Raw genomic sequence first — 26,891 nt, 5'->3', positions numbered from 1 at the left:
ACATGTGAAATGTGTGAAGAGACACATCAAGGCCGTTTCAGACTGAATCTCTACTTCAGAGAGTACCTCTACTTCAGAGAGTACAGTACCTCTACTTCAGACAGTACCTCTCATTGTAGAACTCTACCTGCCTTTGTGTTTATGACCTCACACATGGGGCCTTCAGGACCATTGCAGCGTTCAGCTTCCATGAAGAAATGGTACACTTTACGCAAAGAAAATATACCGTAAAACCTGGATTAAAAGTCAAGTCCAAATTAGCCTGGTGTGGCTACATGTTTGGACAAATAAAGGTCGGTCTCAATTAGAAGCCTGGTCTGGTTTTTATGGATGTTTTTTTTTGGTTGTATAAACTCTGTTGAGGCCCACCAGATCACCTGCTTCAGCTAGTTCTATGCTGCATACAACTTAGCACTGTTTAAAACAAAAATGTTCGACTGATGAAAGGCAGGCAGTGTTAACCAGAGTTCCTAAATGTTTAAACTTATGTCAATATGGACATGCTATATACATTGTTATATCAGTTAGATTCTCCACAATTCAATCATTTAGTTCATTTTACAGAAACCATGGGCACCAAAGTAAGCATTACCAGCATGGTAAAGAGAAGTAAAAGCTCCCACCTTTACCTAAAATCATTGGCGAACCAAAACAGTGATATTGCACCATATGAGTTCTATGCGCAACAGAGATTTCTAAAAATTGCTGTAGGTTACAGTGGCGGCGACTAGCGTCAAGAGCCGAAATATTGCTAATGTGCAGCTAAGAGAGTTCTAAGAGTGCTCCAGACCACTCTTACCAACGAACGACGTACGAAAAACATATGTAGCAAAGTACCTTTTGGGAAATGCGTGAAAATGTTAAGATAGAGCTAAGGTAGAGGTTACGAACTACGTAGTGTTAAGAACAGGGATGTAGTGGAGGCTAAACGCAAGTAAACACAGTTTATCCACCTCTGAAATTTCAGAAATAGAGTTTATCCACCTCTTTTTAGAGTTTATCCACCTCTCAAAAGGGTTTATTCACCAATTGCAACTTTTAACATTCAAAAATCACACTGTATTATCCACATTCACACTATATACACTCATCAACACTCTAGAAACCATTTAATACCACTGGTATTGTTATAAACATTGGGCAATAACCTCCACCATCATCAAACATGTTCTAAATGCCTTTTTAAAAAATCCGATACCGTATGGCGCAGTCCACCTTACCGTGATCTCAGAATTCATAGTTTATCCACCTCTTATTTTACCACTCCATCCCTGGTTAAGAAGGCTTCGGGAAACCAGCCCCTGGTTAACAAGGGCTAAAGTTTTAAAAGGTTAGAAATGCGGGACATTGGCAGGAAAACATTCAAATTGGAAGATAGCAGGAAAGCAATGAGTGGCCGTTAGCACGATTTATTAAAACGAGCAAACATTTGAGTTAAACGTTCACTCAATGCACTTTTTTTTCCTTCACAATGGTCACTCGTGGGGCTCCATAGCAAAGAAAGCTAAAATACCGGGAAATACGGGAGGATTGAGAGATCTGGAGACAGATAGTGTGAAGGAAGGAGTGAGGAGGTGAGGCCCTAATGTCCATGCCCCAGATGGAATTTTATCCTGCTGTCTCCTGTCCGACTCTTAACTTGACCTTTGACCTCTGTGCTCAGGTGAGCAGCCTGAAGGTGCAAAAGACAGAGAGAGAGAGAGAGAGAGAGAGCTTGTGTAGGAGAGGAGAAAGGGACTGGGAGACTGAGAGAGAAAAGTGTGTGTGTGTGGGGGGGCAGGGACAGAGAGAGAAAGGGGTGTGTATGTGTGTGTGTATGTGTGTGTATATATGTGTGTATGTGAAGGGAAAGCTGCTGTGAAAAGCTGCTACAGTTCCAGAGTGCAGCCTTTCTTTAGTTTAGTCTTCCATCGGACGCTCTGCTGGGAGATTTATATCGCTGGAGCATTTTTTTTTTCTAAAGCCAGAGGCCTTCTCCTTAAGGGGAGCGCTGAGAAGCGCAGAGCGGTGATTCTGGAATGACTCTCTGTGGTAAGACTGCTGGAGTGAAGTCAGGAAAACGTTCGTCAGGCCTCCACTTCTCCTTCAGCACCACCAGCACCACCACCTGCAGCAGTACCAGCAGCAGAGCGCACCATAGGAGGCCATCTTAGTTTTGTAATCAATCTAAGCATAATCGGTATGCTGTGATTGTTTTCAGCAAATGTATTTATCTACACAAGCATGCTTTCTGCACTAGTGAGACCAGGAGAAAGAGAGCCTAAGAGGACAGAGAGGAGGAGAAAGGGAGAGGCATAGGGGGCAAGAGTTACATTTGTGGGAGGGGGATATGATGCATAAATCATGTCCAAAACCATTGACCCTGACAGAAGAAAAACAAGACACGGTGTGTGTGTGTGTGTGCGTGTGTGCGTGTGTGGGTGGGTGTGTTTGGGGGCGGGCGGAACAAGTCTCACTTTCAACTACATTCATTCACACAAATCACTTTAGGCAGGAAGATACCACATACACACCAGGCCATTGCGAGACTGTGTTTTGGACAAACGCATCTGCTAAATACCAGTAAACTTTAACTTTATCATGTGCACTTTTCATCTCTTATCTTTAGATGCACTATCCGGTTAAGTCCGACGTCACAGACCCAACATCTTTTTCGTCAAAAAAGTTTACTAGCACAGCAAGCTGGTTTTCGCAACTTGTAAACCTTGTCACCATCACCTCATCACATATTGAGGTTAAAAAAAATCGCTTAACTTACTGTAATTACTGTAGCTGTAAAGCCAGATGATATAATCAAGGGTTATGTGCAGGCTTCCGCGAAAAATAGGATTTTATTAGGTTGCAGCAACAAGTGAGTAGTAGGATGACAATTTTCTTAAAGGCAACTCTGAATAGCGGAAAAAATCGTTTATTTTACTGTCTATAGAGAAAAACGAGCAACTCTGAAAGCCGTTGGACCCGAAAAGAGAATGATCAGCCCATTATTGCATCATCACTTACTGGTCGAATAGAGTTCGGGCGACTACGTCATGTTTGGGTAGCAACGGCCATTTTCCTGGTACGCTAAAGGAAAATACAACGATTACTAATAAGAAAGTAGTTAGCGTCAAGAGGAGATAAGACAAACAAATGGACGTTGATATAAGCTAATGTGAGCTTCTTCACAATGACGAGATGTACAAGAAGGCAATGGCGTGTTACTTAAATAAAATAAATACCATTAAATGCTGTAGATCGGCTTCTGTACTTTAGGCTGTGTAGCATTGAGTTAACATGACTTTGTTTACTGATGTTACGAAGCTGTAACTTACTACTGCCCATACAAACACTCATATTAAGTTGCTTTACATCCACTGGGTAAAACAGACATAGTTATATACAGTATCCACAGAGATCCTATTCATGTTAGCCAACATTTGTGATTCCATGTTGAACCTGTCAAGAGCGAAAAAAGAGGTCTATTCATTTAGACGTTATTACGTTTATGACGTAAGTCATGCCTAGCCCATTGGATTTCTATCTATTTCAGCCCAGCCCTGCTCCCTGTTCCGCCTTAATCCCTCCTGCTACTGGCCTGTCTTCCTCTACGTGCTTCACACTTCCTGCAACGCTACCTCTCTCATCCATTGATGATTATAATGCTAGAGGGGAGGTGTGTGTGGGGGGTGTAGATCTATTTTTCACGAGAGGCAAGTGTGTTGGAAGGGTTTTCAGCCAAAAGAGACAGTGAAGACATGTTTTAATGGGCAGACTGGCTGCAGCAGCGCCACCTCAGAGACATTTCTGATATGAATGCTCACATGAAACGCGACGCAGCAGCCATGGAACAGACACGCTACGCAACGCACTCGCCACGGTGGCGGTCTGAACCGGCCGTCATGATTATCATGCTAGAGGGGGGATCTACAGAATCTGTGTGATTTCCTCTGAATAAGAGTTGTCAAGACATTGAGACAGTTCAGGTGGAGAAATCTGCTGAAGTGGATACGCTAAGCAGCAGTAGACATCATAAGAAATGTAGAGATACTCCAACAGCATTGTATGTCTGTCTTCAATAGCTCATATATGATTATAAGTAGGTTCTAAAATTCAATTACCATTCCTTTTTCCACTAATAGATCAATCAGCCAACTGGTGTAAACAAAAAATACTGTCAAATAAGCATGTACCAATGTGTTCTAAAATCTCACTTTTTTGTTACATCTTTCTTTGTTCATGTCCTGATGGGTTCGTTCTGTGTGTCAGTACAGTATACTTGGCCAAGTTGTGAAGTGTTTGGGGTCTGGGCATTGGTTGGTTGGTTGTGAAGTGATTCTGGTCTGGGCATTGGTTGGTTGGTTGTGAAGTGATTCTGGTCTGGGCATTGGTTGGTTGGTTGGTTGAGAAGTGATTGGGTCTGGGCATTGGTTGGTTGGTTGGTTGGTTGGGTGCTTGAGGGACACCCATGGCCTCTTTTAGTCACGGTGGGTGAGTAGCAGTGTGCTGTGTTCTGGAGCCCTGCCAAACACACCGCTGTCGTGGCTTTGTGTACATTCCATGGGGGCTTCAACTACTGGTACATGTATACACTCATGTTGCAGTGAACAAAACTTTAAAACATTCTGAAATTAAATGTCAGGAATTGCTTAAATGTATCCATTATGATCCTTTTGACCATTTTTAACTTTAACATTTTAATGGGTGGATGAATGCATGAATGCATGAATGAATGAATGAAATGATAGTACTTACTATGCATCTATCTATCTAGACCTCCCCCTCCACACACACACACACACATAGTACATGCACTGTTTGTCTAGCGCGGAGGAGAAGACTGTGGAAACAAACCCCAGAGACATTAAGTTATCAAAGACCTTCATGACACCTGGGAGCTTAGGTACGCTTGTTCCAGCCTTTTCCACATCAGAGGGGGGTGGGGTCAGTGAGATGATTGGCAGGTGCCAAACAGGTGTCACTTCCTCTCTGCTTGGATTACAGTGTCCTCAAAACAGATCCCCCCCCAAAAAAGAGTTGCACTCACTTTTGGTGAACAGAGGTATATGACTTTTAAATCTAAAGTAACTTTGTTCTTTAAAATGTGCTATATAGATAAAATGACAACATGTTTAGAACATTTTTGTTAAATTCTTCAATTTAAACAGTAGGCCTAGTGCTAGACCAGAGTCTCGTGACCTTCATTTCCAAAAACTACAACCTCAGACAGACCATTTGTGTGTGTGTCAAAGTCGAAGAAAACTATGTGAAAACTTTCAAGAACTTTTCCCTAATGCATCTCAGCTTTTAGCCCCAGACTGAAAGCTGTGATGTCATTTCAGTTCAATTTCCACCTTCATTTTCCCACCCCTTTTCTCCACCTCATAAAACGTGACGGATGTCTGTGGGGATGTGGTGACAGTAGGCTATGCAGCACAGCTTTTGACTGTGCTAGGTAGTGCTGTGAAGGTCTAGCTCGGCCAACACCAGACCAACTCTCAATTGAGAACGAGTCTGGGTCCTATCACTTCGTTTCAATTTCCAAGGGACATAACCTGTGGTGAATTTAAACTTAAGTTTACGTTTTTTAAAAACTCTAAAAAGAATCCTTTTGGAAGTACTGCAAACACATCTTCCTTGACAACAAAGGCTTTAAAAGCAGTTTATTCACTTTCAAAGAAAATACACGTCTGTGTCGTTTAATATTGATGCAGTCAGCAAATGAGCAAAAGCTGCCTCCATACAAAAATTTGTACAAAAATGACGCTTTTCTCCTGTCTATGGTATAAAACCCGCCCAATATTGGATAAATGGTTGTCCACCCCAGAGCCAATGCAGTTGGTCTGTTCCCCTGGTGCCCCAGTGCATTATGGGCCCAATGACATGGGGCCTTTCTGTGCTTTGGCACCAGACACGTGTGGCTTTTACTCACCCCAACGAGTACAGCTTTAAAAAGATAATCACAGACCATCTGTACTCCTTCATCAACACCATTGTCACAGGTGTAAGGAGCAGAGACAGCCGGTAGTAAAAAGAAGAGAGAGAAGAGAGAAAGAGAGAGAAAGAGAGAACACCCCACACAGAACTGGCATTCATGAAACTGAACTGATCTGGCTGCAGTGCTGACTCCACTTTGAAGAGTCTGACGAGTGAATTATTGCAGATGAAAAAGAATCAAACATTTACATTAAATGGACTATTTTTAGTGTAACAAATAACTTTGGGAAACAATGAGTGCACCTGTGTGCACGTGCATACATGCACTCTATTCAGGTAGCCTGTGTTTGAGTACTACAGGATGGTGTGGAGAGCTTCCCATGTCTGACTTTCATGTTAGTGGATCAAATCGGCCCGTGCTATAAAAAGCCAAATGAGAGACACGTTTGCTGGACAAGTGACAGAAACCCACGCACGCGTCCGCACGCGCGCGCGCACACACACACACTGAGGGAGGTCAGGCAGGGCCATGGCGGTTGAGGTTGCAACGTGTACACGACATTGAGATCCTCAGAGTTGCAACGTGTCTATGAGCTATCTCTCTCTCTGTCTCTCTCTCTCTCTCTCTCTCTCACACACACCCACACACAGACACACAGACACACACACACACTCAACTCAGACTTTTTTTTTCTCCACGCAAGCAAGCATGCTTCTTATTTTACAGCGACACATTAGTGGTAATTGACATGCAGATGATCTCTTGTAACAATGGAGACAATGTGTATGCCACCATTACATAACTGCTTTTAAATATGTTTGTTTTATTTAAAAACTGTTAAGTGATTCTACTCTGTTGTGTGTAACCTGGTGACCACGTCTTTGCCTGCTTCCTCAGTCACCTGGTGGTGAGAACAGTGTGGGAATGTGAAACATGGTTCACACAGACACCTTACCTCAGGGATTCGGTCCCATTTGCCTTATCATACAGAGCCACACATGACTGTGAATAAGATCATTTAGGGCCAAAAGGGATGCAATGCCATTCACCTGACTGCAAAGTCATAAATAAAATATAATGTGTGCATGATTCACTTGCAAAGACACCTCAGAATCAATGCTAAGACAGAATTATTTTGTTACTGGCTTTACCCATTGAATCACAGTTTATGAGATCATCCTTAAAATGTCCTTACTAGGAAGAGGGGATTAATCTGAATGCAATTTAAGTTTGTCTCAGTTTTGCTGTGGCCACATGTATCACACTAATTAAGACAAATTATCAGATTGCCTAAAACCAACGAAACAATAGCGTGCACCAAATGCACCTTTTTCTTGGCCATCGAATACATCCTAAAATCTCCTTTACGGTAGATTAAGTTCGATACAAACGAATTATATTTTTGCACCAGTACAGTCACCTGCCTATAAACAATCAGAACGAAATCCCTTCAAGAGAACAACATACCAAAGTTTATCTGACCGCTTTGAGAAAAAATATGATGCGTTAAAGAGAAACGTCATCAACGCGTGCAATAGTTTGAAATAAACGTCCCAAAAGACATTATCATTATTTTGTCTCATTAAATGTTTAATATTAACATGACTTCGATATGATTGCATTAAAGAACGATATCCGCAGAAAAGCGATCTTTAAAAGTTATATATCCATCGCTGCCTTTTGGATTTTTGCAGATGTGTCCATTCTTGTCTAGAAAGAATCCTCATTAGCTCTGATTTGATGTAAAAATGTCCACGTTGTGAGGAGTGTACGGAGTTGCTCGACATGTTTAAAGGCGGCCTCATGACTTGGCGAAGGAGGGACTTTTGACTTGTACATGTAGAAGTTATCTGGTACGCGCGCAGCACCTCCCCAAAACATTGGCATATAAAAGCCTAGGCCACCCGTTTGTTTAAGCAGTAGGGAGTTTCTGCTAGGGTCTGGATTGGAGTTGTACAGACCGGACCCTACCGTGCATGATTGGTGCTGAAGAAAAAACAGGATTCCCCTTGCCTCAAAGAGTCTACATGACTAATATTTAGTCATGTTCAGCTTTGTGGATATTCGGTTAGGGCTGTTGCTCGCCGCAACAGTACTTTTGGTGAGAGCGCAAGGAGAGGAGGACGAGAGTGAGTATATCTTTTGTTACGCGCTTTAGAAATGATGCTGGACAGAAACTAAGGAGAAACCTTGAGGGGGGAAATGCGCTTGAAATCGGAAAAGGTGTGCTAAAGTTTTTTTTATATATATAAACATAAACGTGGCTTGATAAGCATCAGAACTTTTTTCCGTCTCTCCATGTACCCCCACTACTTTTGGCGTTACGTGATGGATTTTGCCTTTCTTTCCCCTGAGAGGCTCCGAGTGCGCTTCTGCGTGCCGTTACATGTTCTCAGCGCCTGTCGCTCGTGCACGACTGATGTCCTGGAGCGAGGAAATTCTCGCAGCTGCAGTCAGCGTGAACGCGCTTCTCCTGGGATGCAGAAGGGATGGAGGCACACCATAGATCAAACCATTTTACAAATCACTGGACTTTTCTTTTTTCTAAAGATCCTGGTCGTTTACTCTTGGAATAGAAACTGCTGTCTATAGGGAGAAAAAACTCGATCTTATTGGCCTATGTCTGTTTCTCTGCTGAAGATGTATAGGCTAAAAGTTTGCATAAAGACGACTTTAACATCTGGATGTCATCATCAAGGGTCTTTCGAGAAAAAAAAATAGTATTAAGATTTAACGATTTGAATTCATATATAATCTTATAGTTCGTCTGACAACATATGTTGGAAACCTTCGGTTTTGTCGGTTATCATTTCCCTATGTCATTTTATCTTTTGGTGGAAATATGTCATCTGTTCTATATGGCACAGTTGAACGGAATTTCTTACGTCTGCTTTGCAGCAGTCTAGACATCCTTCAGTCGCAAGCCGGAGCTGCGGCATTATGACTCAAACTCATATTATGGTTGTGGGGCGCCACCATGCGGTTGAATTTGATATTGCAAGGGTTTGTCTTAACCTCTATAATTAGGCACAACTCCTCCCAACTAAATGGTCTTCGTTTTTTCTCGCTTTCTGAAAAAGACAGTTATTTTCCTTAGTATATATTTACGTTATAAAAAAGTTTTGAAAATGTTGAACATGCATATGTTTTTCCTTAATTTAAATTAAATGGCTTGGCACTTATTTAGAGACTCGGCAATTGCATGCCTTTGTGTCAAGGCTCCCTGCTCTTCACAGTCATTTATGGTACAAAAGTATAAACGAGGCAATGGTTGACTTGATCCCTGAATACCTTCTTCAGTTTGCAGATTGTGTCGAGATTAAATTATGTATTTGCTGTGTGTTTTGTTATTTTTTTTCGATTTGTTTGTGATTCTCCGGGCCTGTCTGTGTTCGAAATCAATTTTACGGTGATGTCATGCTTCTCAAAATCATGACATCGATTTTAGCACTCATGTTACTTACCCTTTGAAAAGGTGTGCACAGACACCCAGATGACTCACGCTTTGCTGTTGTTCTGCGCAGGCACATTCGGTAGCTGTACGTTGGACGGCCAGTTGTACAACGACAAAGATGTTTGGAAACCAGAGCCTTGCCAGATCTGCGTCTGCGACAGCGGAAGCGTCATGTGCGACGAAGTGATTTGCGAGGATACATCCGACTGCGCCAACCCAGAAATCCCTGACGGAGAGTGCTGCCCCATCTGCCCGGAAGGTACTGCTGGTCGACTTCACCCGACTCCCTACCCCACCTCCCCTCCACCTCTCCACCCCTTGCCAGCACACCACTCCACCTAGCCTCCCCTTCTCTGGTCGTAGACTGTTATGGCTGCCCTTCAGGTGACCCAAACCTGTGAGGAAACGAGGAGTTTAACACTCCCCCTCATACAAAGAAGGAAAAAACATGGAAAAGGGGACTTGGCAAGGATATTCCTCAAGAGAAAGATGTGAACCAAATCCATGGATTTTATTTGGGTCATTGCTTTTGAGCCTGGATTGAAAAACAAAAAGATGCCTTGGCTTCTGATTGATTTGGCCAACCAAACTCAATCAACTTGACCATTTTTTAACTCAATCAACTTGACCATTTTTTTAAATAAACATGTCATTCTTTACTGACATGGCCTCAGATGGTAACCTAGACACATTTTAAATCGATACGTACAGTTTAAGAATGATAATGGCTGAGTTATAACTTCAACACACTGACACTTTTCTTTTTCTTTTTCTCCTCAGACTCATTCCCCACCGATGAGGTTAGTAACCATGACACTGAACCATGACAATCAACTTTGAACCCTCATTACTATCTAGTAGCAACAGCACACACACACACACACACACACACACACACACACACACACATGCTGAATGCTTTTGTTTGTGTCTCCTACAGCCCGTGGTGGTACCAGTTGGTCCCGGTGAGAAAGGAGACCCTGTAAGTTTGACCTGATGCTTTCATGTCTTAAAACAATACATATGTAATGTATACACATATCAGGTGGTTTACAACATAACACACACACAGTGTAGGACTAGGCCTAATCCATGTATGGGACACCGGCCCATAATGTTTACGACACTTGATAACAATGATTTCTCAAGCTTTGCTTAATCTACATATATTCCTGGTATAGTCCTGGAAAGTTTAATAAAAATAATTTGAATGAAAATTATTACATTTTGGTGTTCACTTTACATGTTTACTTAATTGTAAAACCTGAAAAATCATTAGTGTTCAGTAGTCTGCTATGTAGATCGCTCGTTGTGTTACGTTGCATAATTCATATTGTCATGATTTGAGACCTTTAACGGAAAGATGTCAACATGATGATGTCATTACACTTGACCTAGTGACCTTTGACTTCTCTAATTGTGTGATGTCATCAATCATGTAAAGCTAATTTATACAAAATGTAAAGAAACGGATCTGTGATGTGGCGACTAACATTATGCTTTGATTGCACGATTGACGATTGTGTTAAGGCAGTATTAATCTAGACACTCTTTTGGAACAAGTTCCAAATTGTGGACACCGTATCTATCTATCTGCACTTTGCAGCAGTGTGGTTGTAGATAGATAAATAGATAGATAGATAGATAGATAGATAGATACTTTATTGATCCCCAGGGGATAGTCAACCTATGAAGGAACCGCATCACCACCGATCCGATCTTTAGAGATGAATCACGGCCGTACAGGCCTTTAGTGTAGAACAGTGGCTGGAGTGACCGCAAGTGATGACTTAATGCCGATCCTCTTCCCCCCCCTGCTTCTCCCACCGTCCGCTGTGCAGGGCCCTCCAGGAGTTCCTGGTAATGATGGCATTCCCGGTCAGCCTGGACTTCCAGGACCCCCAGGCCCCCCTGGACCTAATGGCATTGGTGGAGTAAGTAGCATAACTCTCCAAAACTCTGTGTATGGTGTGTGTGTGTGTGTGTGTGTGTTAGTTTGTGTGTGTGTTAGTCTGTGTGTGTGTGTGTGTGTGTGTGTACGTGTGTGTGTGTACGTGTGTAAGTGTATGTATGTTTGTGTGCTTGTGTTTGTGTGCTTGTGCGCATGCAAAGCCCCAAAATGAGCTATATCCATCTCAAACGTGCAGGCCGTAAGTTTTGCAAAGTAAAAATGTCTCCTCTGATGGGCTCCTCTGAGTCCAGCGCTCTTTACAACTTTAAAATCCAGGTGTGTTACTGCCCTGGGATGAAGGGACGTCCCTTCAGGTGACAGGAAGTGAGCCCTGCTCATACAGTACATAGATCGACCTGATTGACCTGACTCTCAGGCGGCGGCCATTTTTGTCTTCTCAGTCATGCGTTCCCGGGAGAGTTACACAGGCATGTTTCTGTTAGAACTCCCAACAACTCCCGATAACATACTGCACATTCTGAGCATACTGATATCTAATTTATGGAACATTAGCAGTTACTCAAGACAGTAGTAATCGATAGCAGTAAAAATATGTAATGAATTTGTTTGAATAGACAGGAATAGTAGTAATAGTAAATCATTATTTACACATAAACACATTAGCAATAGTAGACCATTCTTACCAATGAACTATTTCATACCAATGGCAATCATGCAAACTCATATTATGCTTTAGCTTATTATTTGCAGTGGTAGCATAGTCTGCGCTGGGCTTTATAGACATAGTAGGAATCCCATACCAAGATTCAAGTAATGTCTTCATTCTTAAAAGTAATGATTCAAACTAATATCACAAGTTTGAATGCATAAATTCAGCATCTTGCAGTTCATGAACATATGTTGAGGTATATATTGAACTGTCACATACTTCTTGTCTGACTCTTTATCTCACTCTTGCATTCAGGGTGTCAGGGTCAGTGTCTCAAAGAGTACTGTTTGTTTTGTTTAGAAACAGACTCAGTTGGATGTGAATGTATTTTATACTCCAGAGCAGAGGGTTTAAGTTCAAATAAATATTAATGTTGCGTGTGTTAATCAGGATCTGAAAGGCTTCTGAGTGTAATGCCCTGTGTGTGTCTGTTTGTTTGTGTGTGTGTGTGTGTGTGTGTGTGTGTGTGTGCGTGTATGTTTCTCTATAGGACTTCCGTACGGCTTCCCAGATGTCCTATGGCGGAGACAAGTCTAGCGGCCCCTCTGTCCCTGGTCCAATGGTAAGGGCTTCTCTCCCTCAGTCCATGTTCAGTATTTACAGTTAGTCCAGCTGCTACCCACTTTCATTCAGATAAATTGCTCTAGCCTTTTCCTATGCACTCCATTTTGTATTGGTATTGAAAGTGACTTTTCAAGTTCACTACCAAGTTTCACCCTGTATCCTGTGCATTGTGGTACCAGTTGACAATGTTCAGAAAGCCTTGGTCTGACCAGTTAGGCCTTGATGATAACAGATAAACCAAACTGGACTGAATGTTCTTTTTAAAAAGCTTTTACCTGCTCGTTGCAGGGAAGGCCATGTTGTATTACAATCACTGGCCTTGACCCGATGAACTAATGAAAGAGTTCCAGCTAGGTTTCCACTGAACATACTGTAGCTCTACCATAGACAACCGCTTTTATTTATTTTGGTTCTAGTCACACACACACTCTGTATACCAACTGTATACCAACAATACCACCCCTTTATCTTTTAACAAACTCTATTATCCTGAAAAAAATAGTAAATATCAAATCTGACTCTCTTTACCCCCTTTCTGACCCCCCCCCCCCCACACACACACACACACACTAATGCTCCGTTGTAGGCCTACTTTATCCACATCTACAAAGGAAGCCCTTGAGCTATGACTGAGTGTCTCATCACATAATGTCTTTTCCATTTCCATTCATCATCCTCAGTCAAATTGTCACTAGGCTTTCTTCTCCTGGATTGCCATGTGTTTAACTTGTCTTTCCAATCCCCCCACCCACCTTCCCTGTCTCTCTATCTCTCTCTATCTCTCTCTCTCTCTCTCTCTCTCTTTCCATCCATCTCTCTCTTTCTCTCCCTTTCCATTCATCTCTCTCTCTCTCTCTCCCTTTCCATCCATCTCTCTCTCTCTCTCTCTCTCCCTTTCCATCCATCTCTCTCTCTCTCTCTCTCTCTCTCTCTTTCCATCCATCTCTCTCTCTCTCTCTCTCTCCCTTTCCATCCATCTCTCTCTCTCTTCACAGGGCCCAATGGGTCCTCGTGGACCTCCTGGACCTAGTGGATCCTCCGTAAGTGTTCTTCCCTCTGCTGCCATTTATTGGCCTGATTCACTTTGCTGCCCATCTATCAGTTATTTAAACGCGTCCTGCTTCATCTCTGTCAAGATCAAATGGTGAGGGCTCACTAAATAAGTCCTCATGTGATAAATTAGATGTTTTTGGCTGCTGTGGCAAACTTGTGCATATTAGTAAGACAGACCAAACAAATATCTTGTCAGTTTAACGGATGAGATGGGATGTTTAGTACTTATGGGTTGGAAACCCATTGGAAGTTTCAATGGGACGATTTGTCAGCTAAGAGTAAACAGACATCAGTGTAGCAGGCAGGGGATTAGAGTAATAGTTTTTACATATGACAGGATGCTTAGTAGGGAGTAGTATTTAGTTCCTGCACAGCACAGTGAATAGTAATACTAATGCAGTCAGTCATTTTTGTTTAATAGCCTGTCCTCTAGGTCGTTGTTTTGTGCCATGTCAATATAAAAAATGACATTTTAGGTCTATCCTAACTATGAGCAAGAGGACAGTGGGTTAAGTTAAGAAGCCAAAATCATATGCTGGGATCGATTTAATTATTCAGACAGACACAATTTGCTGGGCCTGGTCAATATTGCTGAGATACCTAAGCAAATTATTCAGTCCAGATCATTTCCAACCAGTTAGACGCGCAGAGGAGTCTCACAAACATCGCCTCTAATTGATTATTGATTATTGATGATACCGATGGCTGATCACCTTTCTCCTCCTCTAATTGATCATTGATTAGTGATGATACCGATGGCTGATTGATCTGTGATCACCTTTCTCCTCCTCTAATTGATCATTGATTAGTGATGATATTGATGGCTGATCACCTTTCTCCTTCTAATTGATCATTGATTAGTGATGATATTGATGGCTGATTGATCTGTGATCACCTTCCTCCTCCTCTAATTGATCAGTGATTAGTGATGATATTGATGGCTGATCACCTTTTTCCTCCTCTAATTGATCATTGATTAGTAGTGTTATTGATGGCTGATCACCTTTCTCCTCCTCTAATTGATCATTGATTAGTGATTGATTAGTGATGGCTGATTGATCTGTGATCACCTTTCTCCTCCTCAGGGCCCTCAGGGTTTCACCGGACCCCCTGGTGAGCCTGGCGAGCCTGGCGCACCTGTGAGTATCATCGTTTACCTGTCCTCAACCTACCTGGTCTCACCTGGTCTCACCTAACCTAGATTAATCTAGACATTACCTGTATATGCACTTATATTACATCTTACTTTACTTACATTATCTCACACTACCTAAACTTACCTTATCTCACATTACCTAGACTTACATTATCTAAACTGGCATTACCTACACTTAGATTACCTTATCTCACATTACTTAGACTTACATTATCTCGCATTACCTAGACTTACATTATCTAAACTGGCATTACCTACACTTATATTACCTCATCTCACATTACCTAGACTAACTTTACTTTATATCACATTACCTAGACTTACATTACCAGCATTCCTTGACTGACTTGTAGTACCTGTTTCTCATATTACCTATACTGACATTACCTGTCCTCACATTCCCTTACTTACTTTAGTGACCCAGATTTACTTGTGTCAATTACACATACATCACTTCCTGCTCTTAAAGACCCCCCCCCCCCCCTCGCCGCACACACACAGACACATAGACACACACTGAGGTACACACACAGTCTTTTTTTCTTCCTATCTTCTTATGTAATATCATTGCTCATACTATGGCATAATGTACATTTTTGAAGAGCCCTGTCTGGATAGACGCTTACTCAAGTCTCAACTGGGTCTCACTCAAGTCTCACCTGAGTCTCACCTCTCTGTCTCACAGGGTCCCATGGGTCCTCGCGGTCCTGGCGGTCCTCCCGGCAAGAACGGAGATGATGTAAGTCACATACCTGCTCCATTTTGTACAGGTCAACTTTTTAATCGCAGACCTTTTGTCACCTAAAGCACATATGCACATCCTCATACTGGACATGTTGGCTAGATATGGCCTTATTAAACTTGTCTTTATTAAAGTAGTTTTATGCTGCTATTATAACACATGTAATAGCCTGGTAATACAGTCATGGAGCCCAATCAGTGAGAAATGTCATGTTGCTTTTAAAGTAAGTTTTTTTTTTTTTAAAGTATGTTTATTTATCTATTTTTGTTTGTGTTTAGGGTGAGGCTGGCAAGGCTGGTCGCCCCGGTGAGCGTGGTCCCGCTGGTCCTCAGGTGAGCATCACACACGCAAAAAAATAGATCTTCCTCTTTTCTCTCAATACTGGACAAACACTCACGAACACACACAAACACACAGACACACACACACACACACACACACATTGGACACGCACTCACCCACACACCTCAGTTTCTTCATCATCATCATCATCATCATCATCATCATGTATACACACAGTTCCTCATGTCTGTTGGATGATTGCTCTTAGTACCTTTCAGTACAAGCTATATTCAAAATGGCTGTCCTGTAATATCTTTACGATGGCCCTGTCCTAAGCCATTCCATTCTCTCTTCTCCCCAGGGTGCTCGTGGTTTCCCAGGAACCCCCGGACTCCCCGGAATCAAGGGACACAGAGTAAGTCCCTTTCCTCTGCAGATACGACACCACAATCACACTGCTGACCTCTCCCAGCAGAGGTCACGACCCCAGACATGTTGACCCTTTGACCTCTAACTGACCTTCTCTTATCTTTCTCCAGGGATTCCCCGGTCTTGATGGAGCCAAGGGAGATGCTGGAATGGCTGGACCTAAGGTATAATTCTGACTCCAGTCAAATGAACAACATTATCATTTAACATTATTATAAATATAAGAACTTATTAAACATTTGACCGAGAAGTGTCAAGGATAAATCAAAGGAGGAAGTGCATCACATAGTGTTTGGACAGTATCTAAATGCATATGCCATTCTACTGTGGAGTCGGACAAACTGAGTGAACAATGCTAACCCATGTACAGTAGATTTGACAAACAAAACAAGGCAAACTCTGAGTAGAGTCTGTGTGAAATGCTTTGGAGCTGAAATACGTGGGGTTGTCCATGCAGCTCATGCAACTGTGTGTGTATGTGTGTGTGTGTTTGTGTGTGTGTGTGTTGTGATTTAGGGAGAGGGTGGTTCCCCTGGAGACAATGGAGCTGCTGGTGCCATGGTAAGCTTCTCGTCCTCTCTCTCTCTCTCTCTCTCTCTCTCTCTCTCTCTCTCACTCTTTCTCTCTCTCTTTCACTCTTTCACTATCTCCTTCTTTTCTTCTCTCTACTTCTATTTCCCTACCTTTTCTCTTTGCTCTTCTCTCTCACACCACTTCTCTTAATGTCCTCTCTCTCTCTCTCTCTCTCTCTCTCTCTCTCTCTCTCACCTTATTTCAAGCTGTCTCTCTCCCCTGCTCAAACTAACTTTCACATTGGCCATGTCAAACCAAATGAGACTGTGATTCCTGCACTTGTGTGTCCACCTGACTAATCTGTGTGTGTTTCCTGTCTTCCCCTCCCAGGGACCTCGCGGTATGCCCGGCGAGAGAGGCCGTCCTGGACCCCCTGGGCCCGCTGTGAGTTGAATTACCCACAATCCTCTTTCCATGAACACGCACACACACACACACAAAACCTCTCAAAGACACAAATTTAGCATTTCACAATCAGCATCAGCATGACAGGTATATCTCTGAAACCATTACAAGGAAGACACAATATATTTAGGGATTTAGTGCATTTGGAGATTTTACATGTGCATCATTTTAAATCATTTAGTACCAGTGATTTAAAAACATAGGCTCAGTCATAGGGATGAAGTGAATTAGATTGCTGCTGAATCTTTTGTGAGTAGATATGTATGTTGGAGGTGAATATTGCCTACTGCTGGCTGCAAGGGCGTAGCACAAGATCCTGAGCCCTATGCATAGGCAGTCCTGATGGACCCCCATGCCCACCCATTCCAGACTTTTGACTTGGGGGCCCTAGTAATCAGTACTGGTTTTACCCCCAGTCCGACACCCCTGGCTGGCTGAGCTGAGCGTGTAGTGTCTCGTTCAGTCAGTGTGTGCCACCATGCGTGTGGACTAAGCTGTAAGGGTGCGCCACCATGCTGTGGAATCATACCTCACTCCTGTGGAGTCATAGCTCAGTCTTGTGGAGTCATACCTCACTCCTGTGGAGTCATAGCTCAGTCCTGTGGAGGCACACCTCACTCCTGTTGAGGCATACCTCAGTCCTGTGAACACTGCCATAGATTTGGAATTTGCAATTCACCTCATGGACTGTAAATGGAGATTAGCATGCTCAACATCGGCCTGTCAAATCATCTCGCTGTTTTGACTGAGCTATGTATGTGAGTACATGTGTAATGTATATATGTAATTAACTTTACAACATACGCTGACATAACTTCACTCAATCAAAGCAGCACTGTGATTTGCTGGGTAATGTTGAGCTTGGTAATCTTTTAGAAAAAGGTGTACCATAAACCTCATGAGTGGTTTATTACATGTAATGTTGCTTTGCAAGATGAGGAAAATGTTAGAGGAAGAATTTGTCAAAACTTTTTAATTTACAGTACTTCAACTTAGTGATAGTGATTATTAATAAAGGGATACTGTGAGATTTAAAAAGTGCATTTGAGTACCTCCTGGCCTATATCAATTAAGTGGACATGTCTGAAAAAACTTTAACAAGAATGTTCAGCCCATGCACTGTGACTGTGAGCTTAGTGTGGTAAGATGTATCAAGAGCTTCTGAGGTCACTTCCTGTAGACTATAGAACAGAAAGACAAAGCGCCTACTCCTCAATATGCCTTAGATTTAGTAGCATGTTAAGACATACAGTAACTTCATTTCTCCAGTATTTTTATTCCTGTGCTTACACTGTGGCATTGCCACGTTGTTGTATCGCAATACAGCTCCTCATGTAATCATGTGTTTGTTTGTTTGTTTGTTTGTGTTTATTTGTTGTAGGGTGCTCGTGGTAATGATGGCAATGGTGGCGCTGGTGGACCCCCTGTGAGTATTTCTCTCAAACGTCAACAACAAACAACACAATAACACACCCAGTAAACAGCATGGCAGTAGAAGCCCAATGAAGCTCTAGCCATTTTTCTAAGCTTGAACCATTTTTATGATTCTTTTGCATAGCAATATAGCATAATGGCTAAAAACTATATGGTAAAAGCTACTAATATCTAGTCATCTAGTTTGAGTAGTTTATCTGAAATTAATGTGTATGTTTACACACACAGTGTCATATTCTAGTTGTTGTTTCAGTGTATTAATTTTTCTTTTTCTTTCATTATTATAGGGACCTACTGGCCCTTCCGGACCCCCAGGATTCCCTGGATCTGCTGGAGCTAAGGTAAGGTTTACACAGGCACACACACACACACATGCACCGCACATGCAACACCTTTTATCCTAAATTTGTTCAAACAATCAATGGCGATACACCATGATAGCAATGGCGACAGCAAAAATCAACTTCACAGACAAACACAAACAGCAATTCTATTACCAAAAAAACACGTATATGCCGCTTTCCCACCATAAACACTAGTGGAAGCACGACACACACACACACACACACTAATTCCTCTTTTGGCCTTGCAGGGAGAGACTGGCCCCGGAGGCAGCCGTGGTTCTGAGGGACCCGCTGGTTCCCGTGGTGAGCCTGGTAACCCCGGACCTGCTGGAGCTGCCGGCCCCGCCGTGAGTCCCACTCAGAGCTGCGCTTTAACCTTTGACACGTGACCTTTTGACCTTGACCCGTTCTAAATGTGATAACCTTTCCTCCCCTCTGTCCAACAGGGTAACCCTGGATCTGATGGTGCTCCCGGTGCCAAGGGTGCTACTGTAAGTGTTATTGTTATTATTTCATTTTTGGCATAGTTAGTGTTATTATTATTTTTTTAATTGTTTACTTTTTCATTGGCAATTTAACTGAGAGGACACCCCCGAATTGACAATGCAGTTAACTCTTCTAACATTAAGCCAGTTGTTCTCAAACCATTATGAATTATAAATGACATAATCCAATAACACTGCCCACATGTTGAATGCCCCTGACATCAGCATTGTGTTTATTTATATCCATTAGAATGCTAGAATGTATTCTCCTCTCATTGGTGCTTTCTGTATGTCTTGTTTGCCTATTCTGATGAACTCTTTTCCTCCCCTCCCATGCGCCCCCTGCAGGGTGCCCCTGGTATTGCTGGTGCCCCTGGCTTCCCCGGACCCCGTGGACCCGCTGGAGGAGCAGGAGCTGGTGGTGCCCCTGGCCCCAAGGGTAACAACGTGAGTATCACCCCAAGTACCCCCATCCACCCTGTTCTGTTGCCCCTCACCTCCCCGCCCCCCTGTTCTATCACCCCTAATGCCCCAACCAACCTGTTCTATCACCAGACCTCCCCGTCATCTGTTCTATCACCCCGAATGCCCCCATCCACCCTGTCCTATCGCCCCCACCCCCCTTCCCCCTGAAGCTAAACTGATTGGCTGTGTTCTGTCCTGATAGGGAGATGTTGGTGCCCCCGGAGCTAAGGGAGAGGCTGGACCCAAGGGAGAGCCTGTGAGTATATATTTATCTCTGACCTCACTCTAGACCATCATTTCAGTTGACCTCTACTTGACCTCAATATGACCTTCTTGTGACCTCTCGGCTTCCCCCTCCAGGGCCCCGCTGGATCTCAGGGACCTGCTGGCCCCTCTGGTGAGGAGGGAAAGAGAGGCGCTCGCGGTGAGCCCGGTGGTGCCGGACCTGTCGGAGCCCCTGGAGCCCGTGTAAGTAGATGTACCCCTTAAAAATTCTCCCTATCACCTCCCTCCTCCCTATCCTGTGTACCCTAAAACATTGGTTCCCAAAGACTGGGTCGCGACCCACAGGTGGGTCGTAGGAGATTTTATTTGGGTCGCCAGCATAGCCTAGTGACAATTTATGTTGTGTAATACCCCTATCTTATACCTTATATAGCTTAGGAAAGCTAACAGCTTTCCGTTAGGATCTAGTTTGTTAACTACCACAGTCACGAGTTGGGTCCCGATAGTCTGTCATTTTTAAAAAGTGGGTCCCCAGAAAATAAAAGTTTGGGAAACACTGCCCTAAAACCACACACTGCTTGCTCATCCTGATGATGAGCTATTGGTTATGAATTACATATGTTTATTTCACATTATTAACAGCTGCATTGAGTGAGTATTAATTGTATCCGTTTACTTTAACTGACTAGGAGCTAGCAATTGATCGACTGATTGATTGGTAGATTGATTGATTGATTGGTTGATTGAGAATTAATTGTATATGTTGCTCCCCACAGGGTGGTCCTGGTGCTCGTGGTTTCCCTGGTGCTGACGGAACTCCTGGCCCTAAGGTAAGTTCAGCTGACCACACAGATCGATAAAAAGATGGATGGACAGAACTGGTGGATTTTGGTGGATTTATCCATCTTTATCCAACAAGCACTCACACACGCACACACACACACACACACACACACACACACACACACACACACACACACACACACACACACACACACACACACACACACACACAAACACACACACACACACATGTGATGTAGTAGGGCTTTGTGGTCTTACTGCCACTGAGAGGGAGCTGTCCAGGGTCCTGAAGGAGCTCACCATTTTTACTTTACTGAGGCCGTCATCAGGCTTTCACTGTCCTGTAAATGAACTGTATCTTACCCCCTTCTCTCTCTCTCTGTGTCTGCTAGGGAGGTCCTGGTGAGCGTGGTAACCCCGGCCCTATGGGATCCAAGGGAGCAACTGGCGAGCCCGGTCGTCCTGGGGAGCCTGGTATGCCCGGATCCAAGGTGAGGAAGACATTACTTGACCTCTGACCTCATAGATTTCTCTCTGTCTGCCCGTACATCTCTCTCTCTCTCTTTCTCTCTCTCTCTCTCTCTCTCTCTCTCTCTTATTGTCCTTTTTGTCACGCTGTGCACTTTCACGCTGTTACGTTATGTAGTGTGTTTTAACATTTGTGCCCTCTCTCTTCCCTAAAGGGTATGACTGGTAGCCCCGGAGCTCCCGGACCCGATGGCAAAGCTGGCGCCTCTGTAAGTACAAACAAACAGTCGCCATAGTAACTCACATTGAGAACAATGGAATGGTAGAATTATAGATCAGCCCTCTTCAGATTTCTGATACTGTCTCTACCTAATACCTAATACTGCTGACGCCTCGCCTATCTGAAGTTAATATTTCCCTATCCTGCTGTAGGGAGCCCCAGGACAAGATGGCCGTGCTGGACCCCCTGGCCCTTCAGGAGCCAGAGGACAGCCTGGTGTGATGGGATTCCCTGGCCCCAAGGGACCTGGTGTAAGTCCCTCCATCTTACACATTTCACATACGAGTGTTATTAAAAAGCAGTTTTAAAAACCGCTTGACACCTTGATCTAAACTATTCTGTTTTAAAGTAAGAACAGCATTCAACACTTCTTTTAAACTATGGTACTCGCCCATGTGGGATTGAAAGATTAAAGATGGAAAGTAAACCATTAAGTTTGTTGCATGGCAACAACATGTGGCAACAACAATCATCTGTTAGCCTCTTATGTACCATGACATTCCTAGTGTATAACAATCTATGTCACTGCTATTAATAAAAAAGGTTAAAACATACTATTTATGTATTATTTAAAAGTACTATAAAAGAATTGAAACTATTTATTAATGATATGCTGACCTCTGGTCTTCAACAGGGTGAGGCTGGCAAGGCCGGAGAGAAAGGACCTTCTGGAGCTGTCGGTGCTGTTGTAAGTGTCCTTTTTCCATTCTGCTGGAAACTAACACGACCAAATAGCTTTCTAATTCCTCATCTTAAGTCGCTTTGGACAAAAGTTAAAGCTAAATTAATAAATGTAAATGTCCCATTACCTGAACCATCCTCACAATATTTAAGTTACACATTTTGAGTGTCACTGTAATTAAGCAAGCCAGTATTTATCAGTTATTCAAGCAAAGAGATTTGCTTTATTGCAATTGGCATGATGATCAAAGTAAAATGGTCAAAATAAAATATTGTGTTTTGTTTTTCTTTCAAGGGTGCTGCTGGCAAAGATGGTGATGTTGGCGCTCCTGGTGCCCCTGGACCCGCTGTAAGTACACTTCCTGTTACGACCCCCACTGTTGGACATGTCACAGGCATTGTTTCCAATAGCAATTAGAACATTTATCTTTTTATGTTGCTACTCCTGACTCTCAAGTTATACTATGTCTGAACTATTTCTGTCTCTCAAATTGAGAAGTATTTTTGTATACCAAACCTTCCTATAAATGGTACATCAAAACATCCTGAAATAACATAATGCGAACTCACATTTTACATATTCAAATTAAACAAACAAGCTATCAACATTAATAATGAATTATTGAATTATTAATAGTATGAAATCAGGATAGGAGCAGAGAAATGTTTAATATTAAATCAATATCACTTGAATGAATTAAAACACTCTTCCTATGATAATTGTTTTGCTGATGTCACTTCCTGTTTCCTGTTGTTCCACAGGGACCTGCTGGAGAGAAGGGAGAGCAGGGACCTGCAGGCCCACCTGGATTCCAGGTAGATGCAATGCACACACACACACACACACACACACACACACACACACACACACACGCACACATGGACACACACCTTCATACAAAACTAGCACACATACTCAACCTGTTGTTGACTCAATAACTAAGTGTTCCCACTTTGTATTTTACAGGGTCTGCCTGGACCTCAGGGATCTACTGGAGAATCTGGCAAGCCCGGAGAGCAGGTGAGTGGTCTAGACAATAGCTGTGCTCTGATCCCATCCGTTATATGTGGATTATTACAGCAATCTTAATCGTTCATAGTTGTGTGCGCTAACTCTCTTCCTCTCTTCCCGACACACAGGGTATGCCCGGTGAGGCTGGACCCAGCGGCCCTTCTGGAGCAAGAGTAAGTCAAGAAATTAAGACATACAAATACATCACATCACCCCCAAAAGGGATCTTGTATGGTCCTCCTGTGAATGATATTCCTCCATGCTAACTGTCTGCTTGCTTCCCCAGGGAGACAGAGGCTTCCCTGGAGAGCGTGGTGCCAATGGGCCTGCTGGACCAGCTGGTGCTCGTGGTGCTCCTGGTAGCCCAGGTGCCGATGGTGCTAAGGTACGTTGAAAGAACAAAAGGAAAAAAAGAGAAAATGTAAGGTTAATGTGTAAATATGTACACATGTTGTATCAAACTTAAAGTGTCGAAGAATCAAGTAAATGTAGAATCCTAACAAAATAACAACAAAAGCAAAGCCGATGTGTGACAGGATGACTTTGAATTCAGCTTCATGTCATTGAACACACCATTTATGATTCAACAACATGAATTCAACATCAGCCACACCATATGTGGCTGTGCTGAAACATTCTTTTACTGCATATAAATTATCTTTCAAATAAATATTTTTTTTCAATCCTGGACCACTACCTCTCTACCTCTACCTATCAATAAAGGATCTATCTATCTATCTATCTATATTTCCACACATCTCTCAGGGTCCATCTTTACCTCCTCCTATTTTGCGGTTATATTGATTGCCCGCTAACGACCCTTGTTGCCCCCCCCCCCCCCCTCTCTATATAGGGTGAGGCTGGCGCTGCTGGAGCCCCCGGAAGCCAGGGACCCACAGGAATGCAGGGAATGCCCGGAGAGCGTGGTGCTGGCGGTATGCCCGGACTCAGGGGAGAGAGGGTGAGTATGGGTGCCTGCCACACACAACCAAGGGTTGACCACCACCATTAAAGCTGCAGTTGCCAAGATTTTTTTGATCATATTCACTGAAACCGACACTATGCTCGTTTGCTAGTTTTGGAATGATCTCACCAATTATCATGTCATATCTTCACAAAACTGCAAAACTCAACTTTATTTTTGTGCACTATAGGGTAGGCTATATTGCATGTTACACAAGAGATGAGATGCTCTCCTTTAGATTTGGGTTTGTGGCTTTGGCTAATACCTGTGGCTAAAGCTAAGACCAATGCTAACATAGTCTCCATTCGATGTGGGCCTCTAACTAAGGCTAATGCTAACACAGAAATATTCTCCATTACATATGGGTCTGAGGCTAAGTCTGAGGTTTTCCCAGAGATCGTCTCAATGTGATGTGAGAGGTCTGTGATAGTCAACACTGCACTGCTGTCACAGATGCAAACCTTGCGCCTAGACGATAATGCTAACAATAATCTCTTTCCTCTTACTGAATGCAAACCTTGCGCCTAGACGATAATGCTAACAATAATCTCTTTCCTCTTACTGAATGCAAACATTGCGCCTAGACGATAATGCTAACAATAATCTCTTTCCTCTTACTGAATGTTAGGGAGAGCCTGGTGTCAAGGGGCCTGATGGTGCCGCAGGAAAAGATGGTCATCGTGGTCTGACTGGTCCTATTGGACCTAGTGGACCTTCCGGTGCTCCTGGTGAGAAGGTAAGGACATAGATGGCAAGGACAACATTCTCTATGTTTACAGTTTGTTGGGAATTATGTTGCTCTGGCAATTGAATGTATGTTTTTTTTACAGCAAATGAAAAAAAGCATGTATTGATGAAACAAGGAATGTTATGTAGTTTTTTTGTTTTTGTCACTTGAGAATACTACCTAACTTAAGAATTAGTACTATACCAGAGAAAACTACTAGACACCAAGTAGTCAACAAACTAGCAAACCGTGTGCAGTTTTTCTTTTCTGGTTTAGTTCCTAATTTCCATGCTTCCTGTTCTCCTTCCATGTCCTAGGGTGAGGGTGGCCCTGTCGGACCTGCTGGTGTATCTGGTGCTCGTGGTGCCCCTGTAAGTGCCCTCTTCACCAGACTCTACTCACACCTTCCTAATATCAATATTTTAAGTCTCCAGATTATTTAGCAATGATCTTTTATTGTAACAGCAACAATAATTAAATGTTCTTGTATCCCTTATGCTGAAAGGTCAATAAACCCTCCCTAAACTCTGTAGTAGATTCAACTAATAAGCTTAACAAATCATTGAGTTGTCCAGTAGGTTGAACAGCTAAGCTGTTGTTAGCATTGCTAATGTGCTGTTAGCATATGCTTCAGTGATTGTGAATGATGCAATGCACTGCAGCTCTCTGACCTTTGACCTCTGTAAATCTCCCCCTATTAGGGAGAGCGTGGTGAGGGTGGTGCCCCTGGACCTGCTGGATTCGCTGGACCCCCTGTGAGTACTCTATCTCTCTCTCTCTCTCTCTCTCACCTTTGTAATGTTACAGCTCCTGTGAGCTGGTAGTTTTTCATTTCCACTGAGCTGGTCTGCATCTGTCCTGTTTTGCTGTATAGGGCATGGATGGACAGGCTGGTGCCAAGGGAGATAAGGGAGACACCGGACCCAAGGGAGATGCTGGTGCCCCCGGACCTGCTGGACCTCTTGGAGCTCCCGGACCTCAGGTAAAGGACACCTGTGACCCAAAAAGCAAATGAATATAGCTCATTATCTCTCCAGAAATCTTCACATTTCCCATATCACGGTTATCTTTAGCCATTTGACCTGTTTCAATATTGGCTGCCCTATTGACATTTCAGGCAATAACTTCTTGTTTTATTATTATTTGTATTATTATTATTATTATTATTAGTAGTAGTAGTAGTGTTAGAAGTAGTTGTGCATGTTGTAGTATTTTGTGTATGGTACCTTGATATGTGTGTATTACACACTGGAGGTGGTTATTGAGGTCCCCCCTTCACTGTAAAAGGCTTTGGGTGCCTTGGAAAGTGCTATAGACCCTTTCAACAATAAAAACAAAAACAATGCTTGAACATTCTATCTGGTTCCCAATCTACTTCCTCTGCATTAAGATAACATATGGAATGTTAAAACAGAAGCCTTGTGGGGCCAACTATGATGTGTTTATTTCCATGTGTGTGACCTTCTTTACCTCTACCATAGGGTCCTGCTGGTGCCACTGGATCCAAGGGAGCCCGTGGTGGTTCTGGACCTCCTGTGAGTACCTGCACCATCTCTGGCTTGCTCCGTCACTGGATGTCTATTTTAATTCTGCAGCTTCGCTTACAAAAAAATAACTGCGGTTCTTGTTCAGGATATCTCTTATGGGTTTTGTGTGTTCGTGTCCACAGGGTGCTACTGGATTCCCAGGTGCTGCTGGCAGAGTTGGACCTCCCGGCCCCTCCGTAAGCCTTCTTCATCATGGCCTTTTCAATTTACTTCATTTGTTTATTAGTTCTGGGTCGATATACTGACTGCTGTATTTTCCATG

The 26,891-nt window shown here is 43.0% G+C and overlaps 1 protein-coding gene across 1 annotated transcript in view; it reads left to right on the top strand.

The window, feature by feature from the left end:
* Nucleotides 1-7,846: 7,846 nt before the first annotated feature.
* The window catches only part of LOC143137561 (uncharacterized), a 26,523-nt gene continuing 7,478 nt past the window's right edge, over nucleotides 7,847-26,891 (top strand). Inside the window, exons 1-38 of the mRNA XM_076297801.1 lie at nucleotides 7,847-8,043; nucleotides 9,439-9,627; nucleotides 10,149-10,168; nucleotides 10,309-10,350; nucleotides 11,210-11,302; nucleotides 12,480-12,551; nucleotides 13,549-13,593; nucleotides 14,692-14,745; nucleotides 15,448-15,501; nucleotides 15,783-15,836; nucleotides 16,148-16,201; nucleotides 16,326-16,379; nucleotides 16,732-16,776; nucleotides 17,119-17,172; nucleotides 18,575-18,619; nucleotides 18,915-18,968; nucleotides 19,220-19,318; nucleotides 19,418-19,462; nucleotides 19,805-19,903; nucleotides 20,124-20,177; nucleotides 20,282-20,389; nucleotides 20,923-20,976; nucleotides 21,343-21,441; nucleotides 21,634-21,687; nucleotides 21,851-21,949; nucleotides 22,333-22,386; nucleotides 22,675-22,728; nucleotides 23,142-23,195; nucleotides 23,347-23,400; nucleotides 23,520-23,564; nucleotides 23,678-23,776; nucleotides 24,245-24,352; nucleotides 24,984-25,091; nucleotides 25,400-25,453; nucleotides 25,784-25,837; nucleotides 25,957-26,064; nucleotides 26,564-26,617; nucleotides 26,752-26,805. Coding sequence (XP_076153916.1) covers nucleotides 7,959-8,043; nucleotides 9,439-9,627; nucleotides 10,149-10,168; nucleotides 10,309-10,350; nucleotides 11,210-11,302; nucleotides 12,480-12,551; nucleotides 13,549-13,593; nucleotides 14,692-14,745; nucleotides 15,448-15,501; nucleotides 15,783-15,836; nucleotides 16,148-16,201; nucleotides 16,326-16,379; nucleotides 16,732-16,776; nucleotides 17,119-17,172; nucleotides 18,575-18,619; nucleotides 18,915-18,968; nucleotides 19,220-19,318; nucleotides 19,418-19,462; nucleotides 19,805-19,903; nucleotides 20,124-20,177; nucleotides 20,282-20,389; nucleotides 20,923-20,976; nucleotides 21,343-21,441; nucleotides 21,634-21,687; nucleotides 21,851-21,949; nucleotides 22,333-22,386; nucleotides 22,675-22,728; nucleotides 23,142-23,195; nucleotides 23,347-23,400; nucleotides 23,520-23,564; nucleotides 23,678-23,776; nucleotides 24,245-24,352; nucleotides 24,984-25,091; nucleotides 25,400-25,453; nucleotides 25,784-25,837; nucleotides 25,957-26,064; nucleotides 26,564-26,617; nucleotides 26,752-26,805 — 2,625 coding nt within the window. The 5' untranslated portion in view covers nucleotides 7,847-7,958. The remainder of the gene's footprint in view (nucleotides 8,044-9,438; nucleotides 9,628-10,148; nucleotides 10,169-10,308; nucleotides 10,351-11,209; nucleotides 11,303-12,479; nucleotides 12,552-13,548; nucleotides 13,594-14,691; nucleotides 14,746-15,447; nucleotides 15,502-15,782; nucleotides 15,837-16,147; nucleotides 16,202-16,325; nucleotides 16,380-16,731; nucleotides 16,777-17,118; nucleotides 17,173-18,574; nucleotides 18,620-18,914; nucleotides 18,969-19,219; nucleotides 19,319-19,417; nucleotides 19,463-19,804; nucleotides 19,904-20,123; nucleotides 20,178-20,281; nucleotides 20,390-20,922; nucleotides 20,977-21,342; nucleotides 21,442-21,633; nucleotides 21,688-21,850; nucleotides 21,950-22,332; nucleotides 22,387-22,674; nucleotides 22,729-23,141; nucleotides 23,196-23,346; nucleotides 23,401-23,519; nucleotides 23,565-23,677; nucleotides 23,777-24,244; nucleotides 24,353-24,983; nucleotides 25,092-25,399; nucleotides 25,454-25,783; nucleotides 25,838-25,956; nucleotides 26,065-26,563; nucleotides 26,618-26,751; nucleotides 26,806-26,891) is intronic.

This window comes from Alosa pseudoharengus, unplaced genomic scaffold (genome assembly GCF_046254945.1).
Source record: "Alosa pseudoharengus isolate Yale_2024_CS ecotype anadromous, Long Island Sound unplaced genomic scaffold, YU_APseudo_1.1 YU_APseudo_1.1_scf_21, whole genome shotgun sequence".
Taxonomy (NCBI): Eukaryota; Metazoa; Chordata; class Actinopteri; order Clupeiformes; family Clupeidae; genus Alosa; species Alosa pseudoharengus.
Note: the sequence above shows the minus strand (reverse complement) of the source record. Positions and strands in the feature narration are given on the sequence as shown.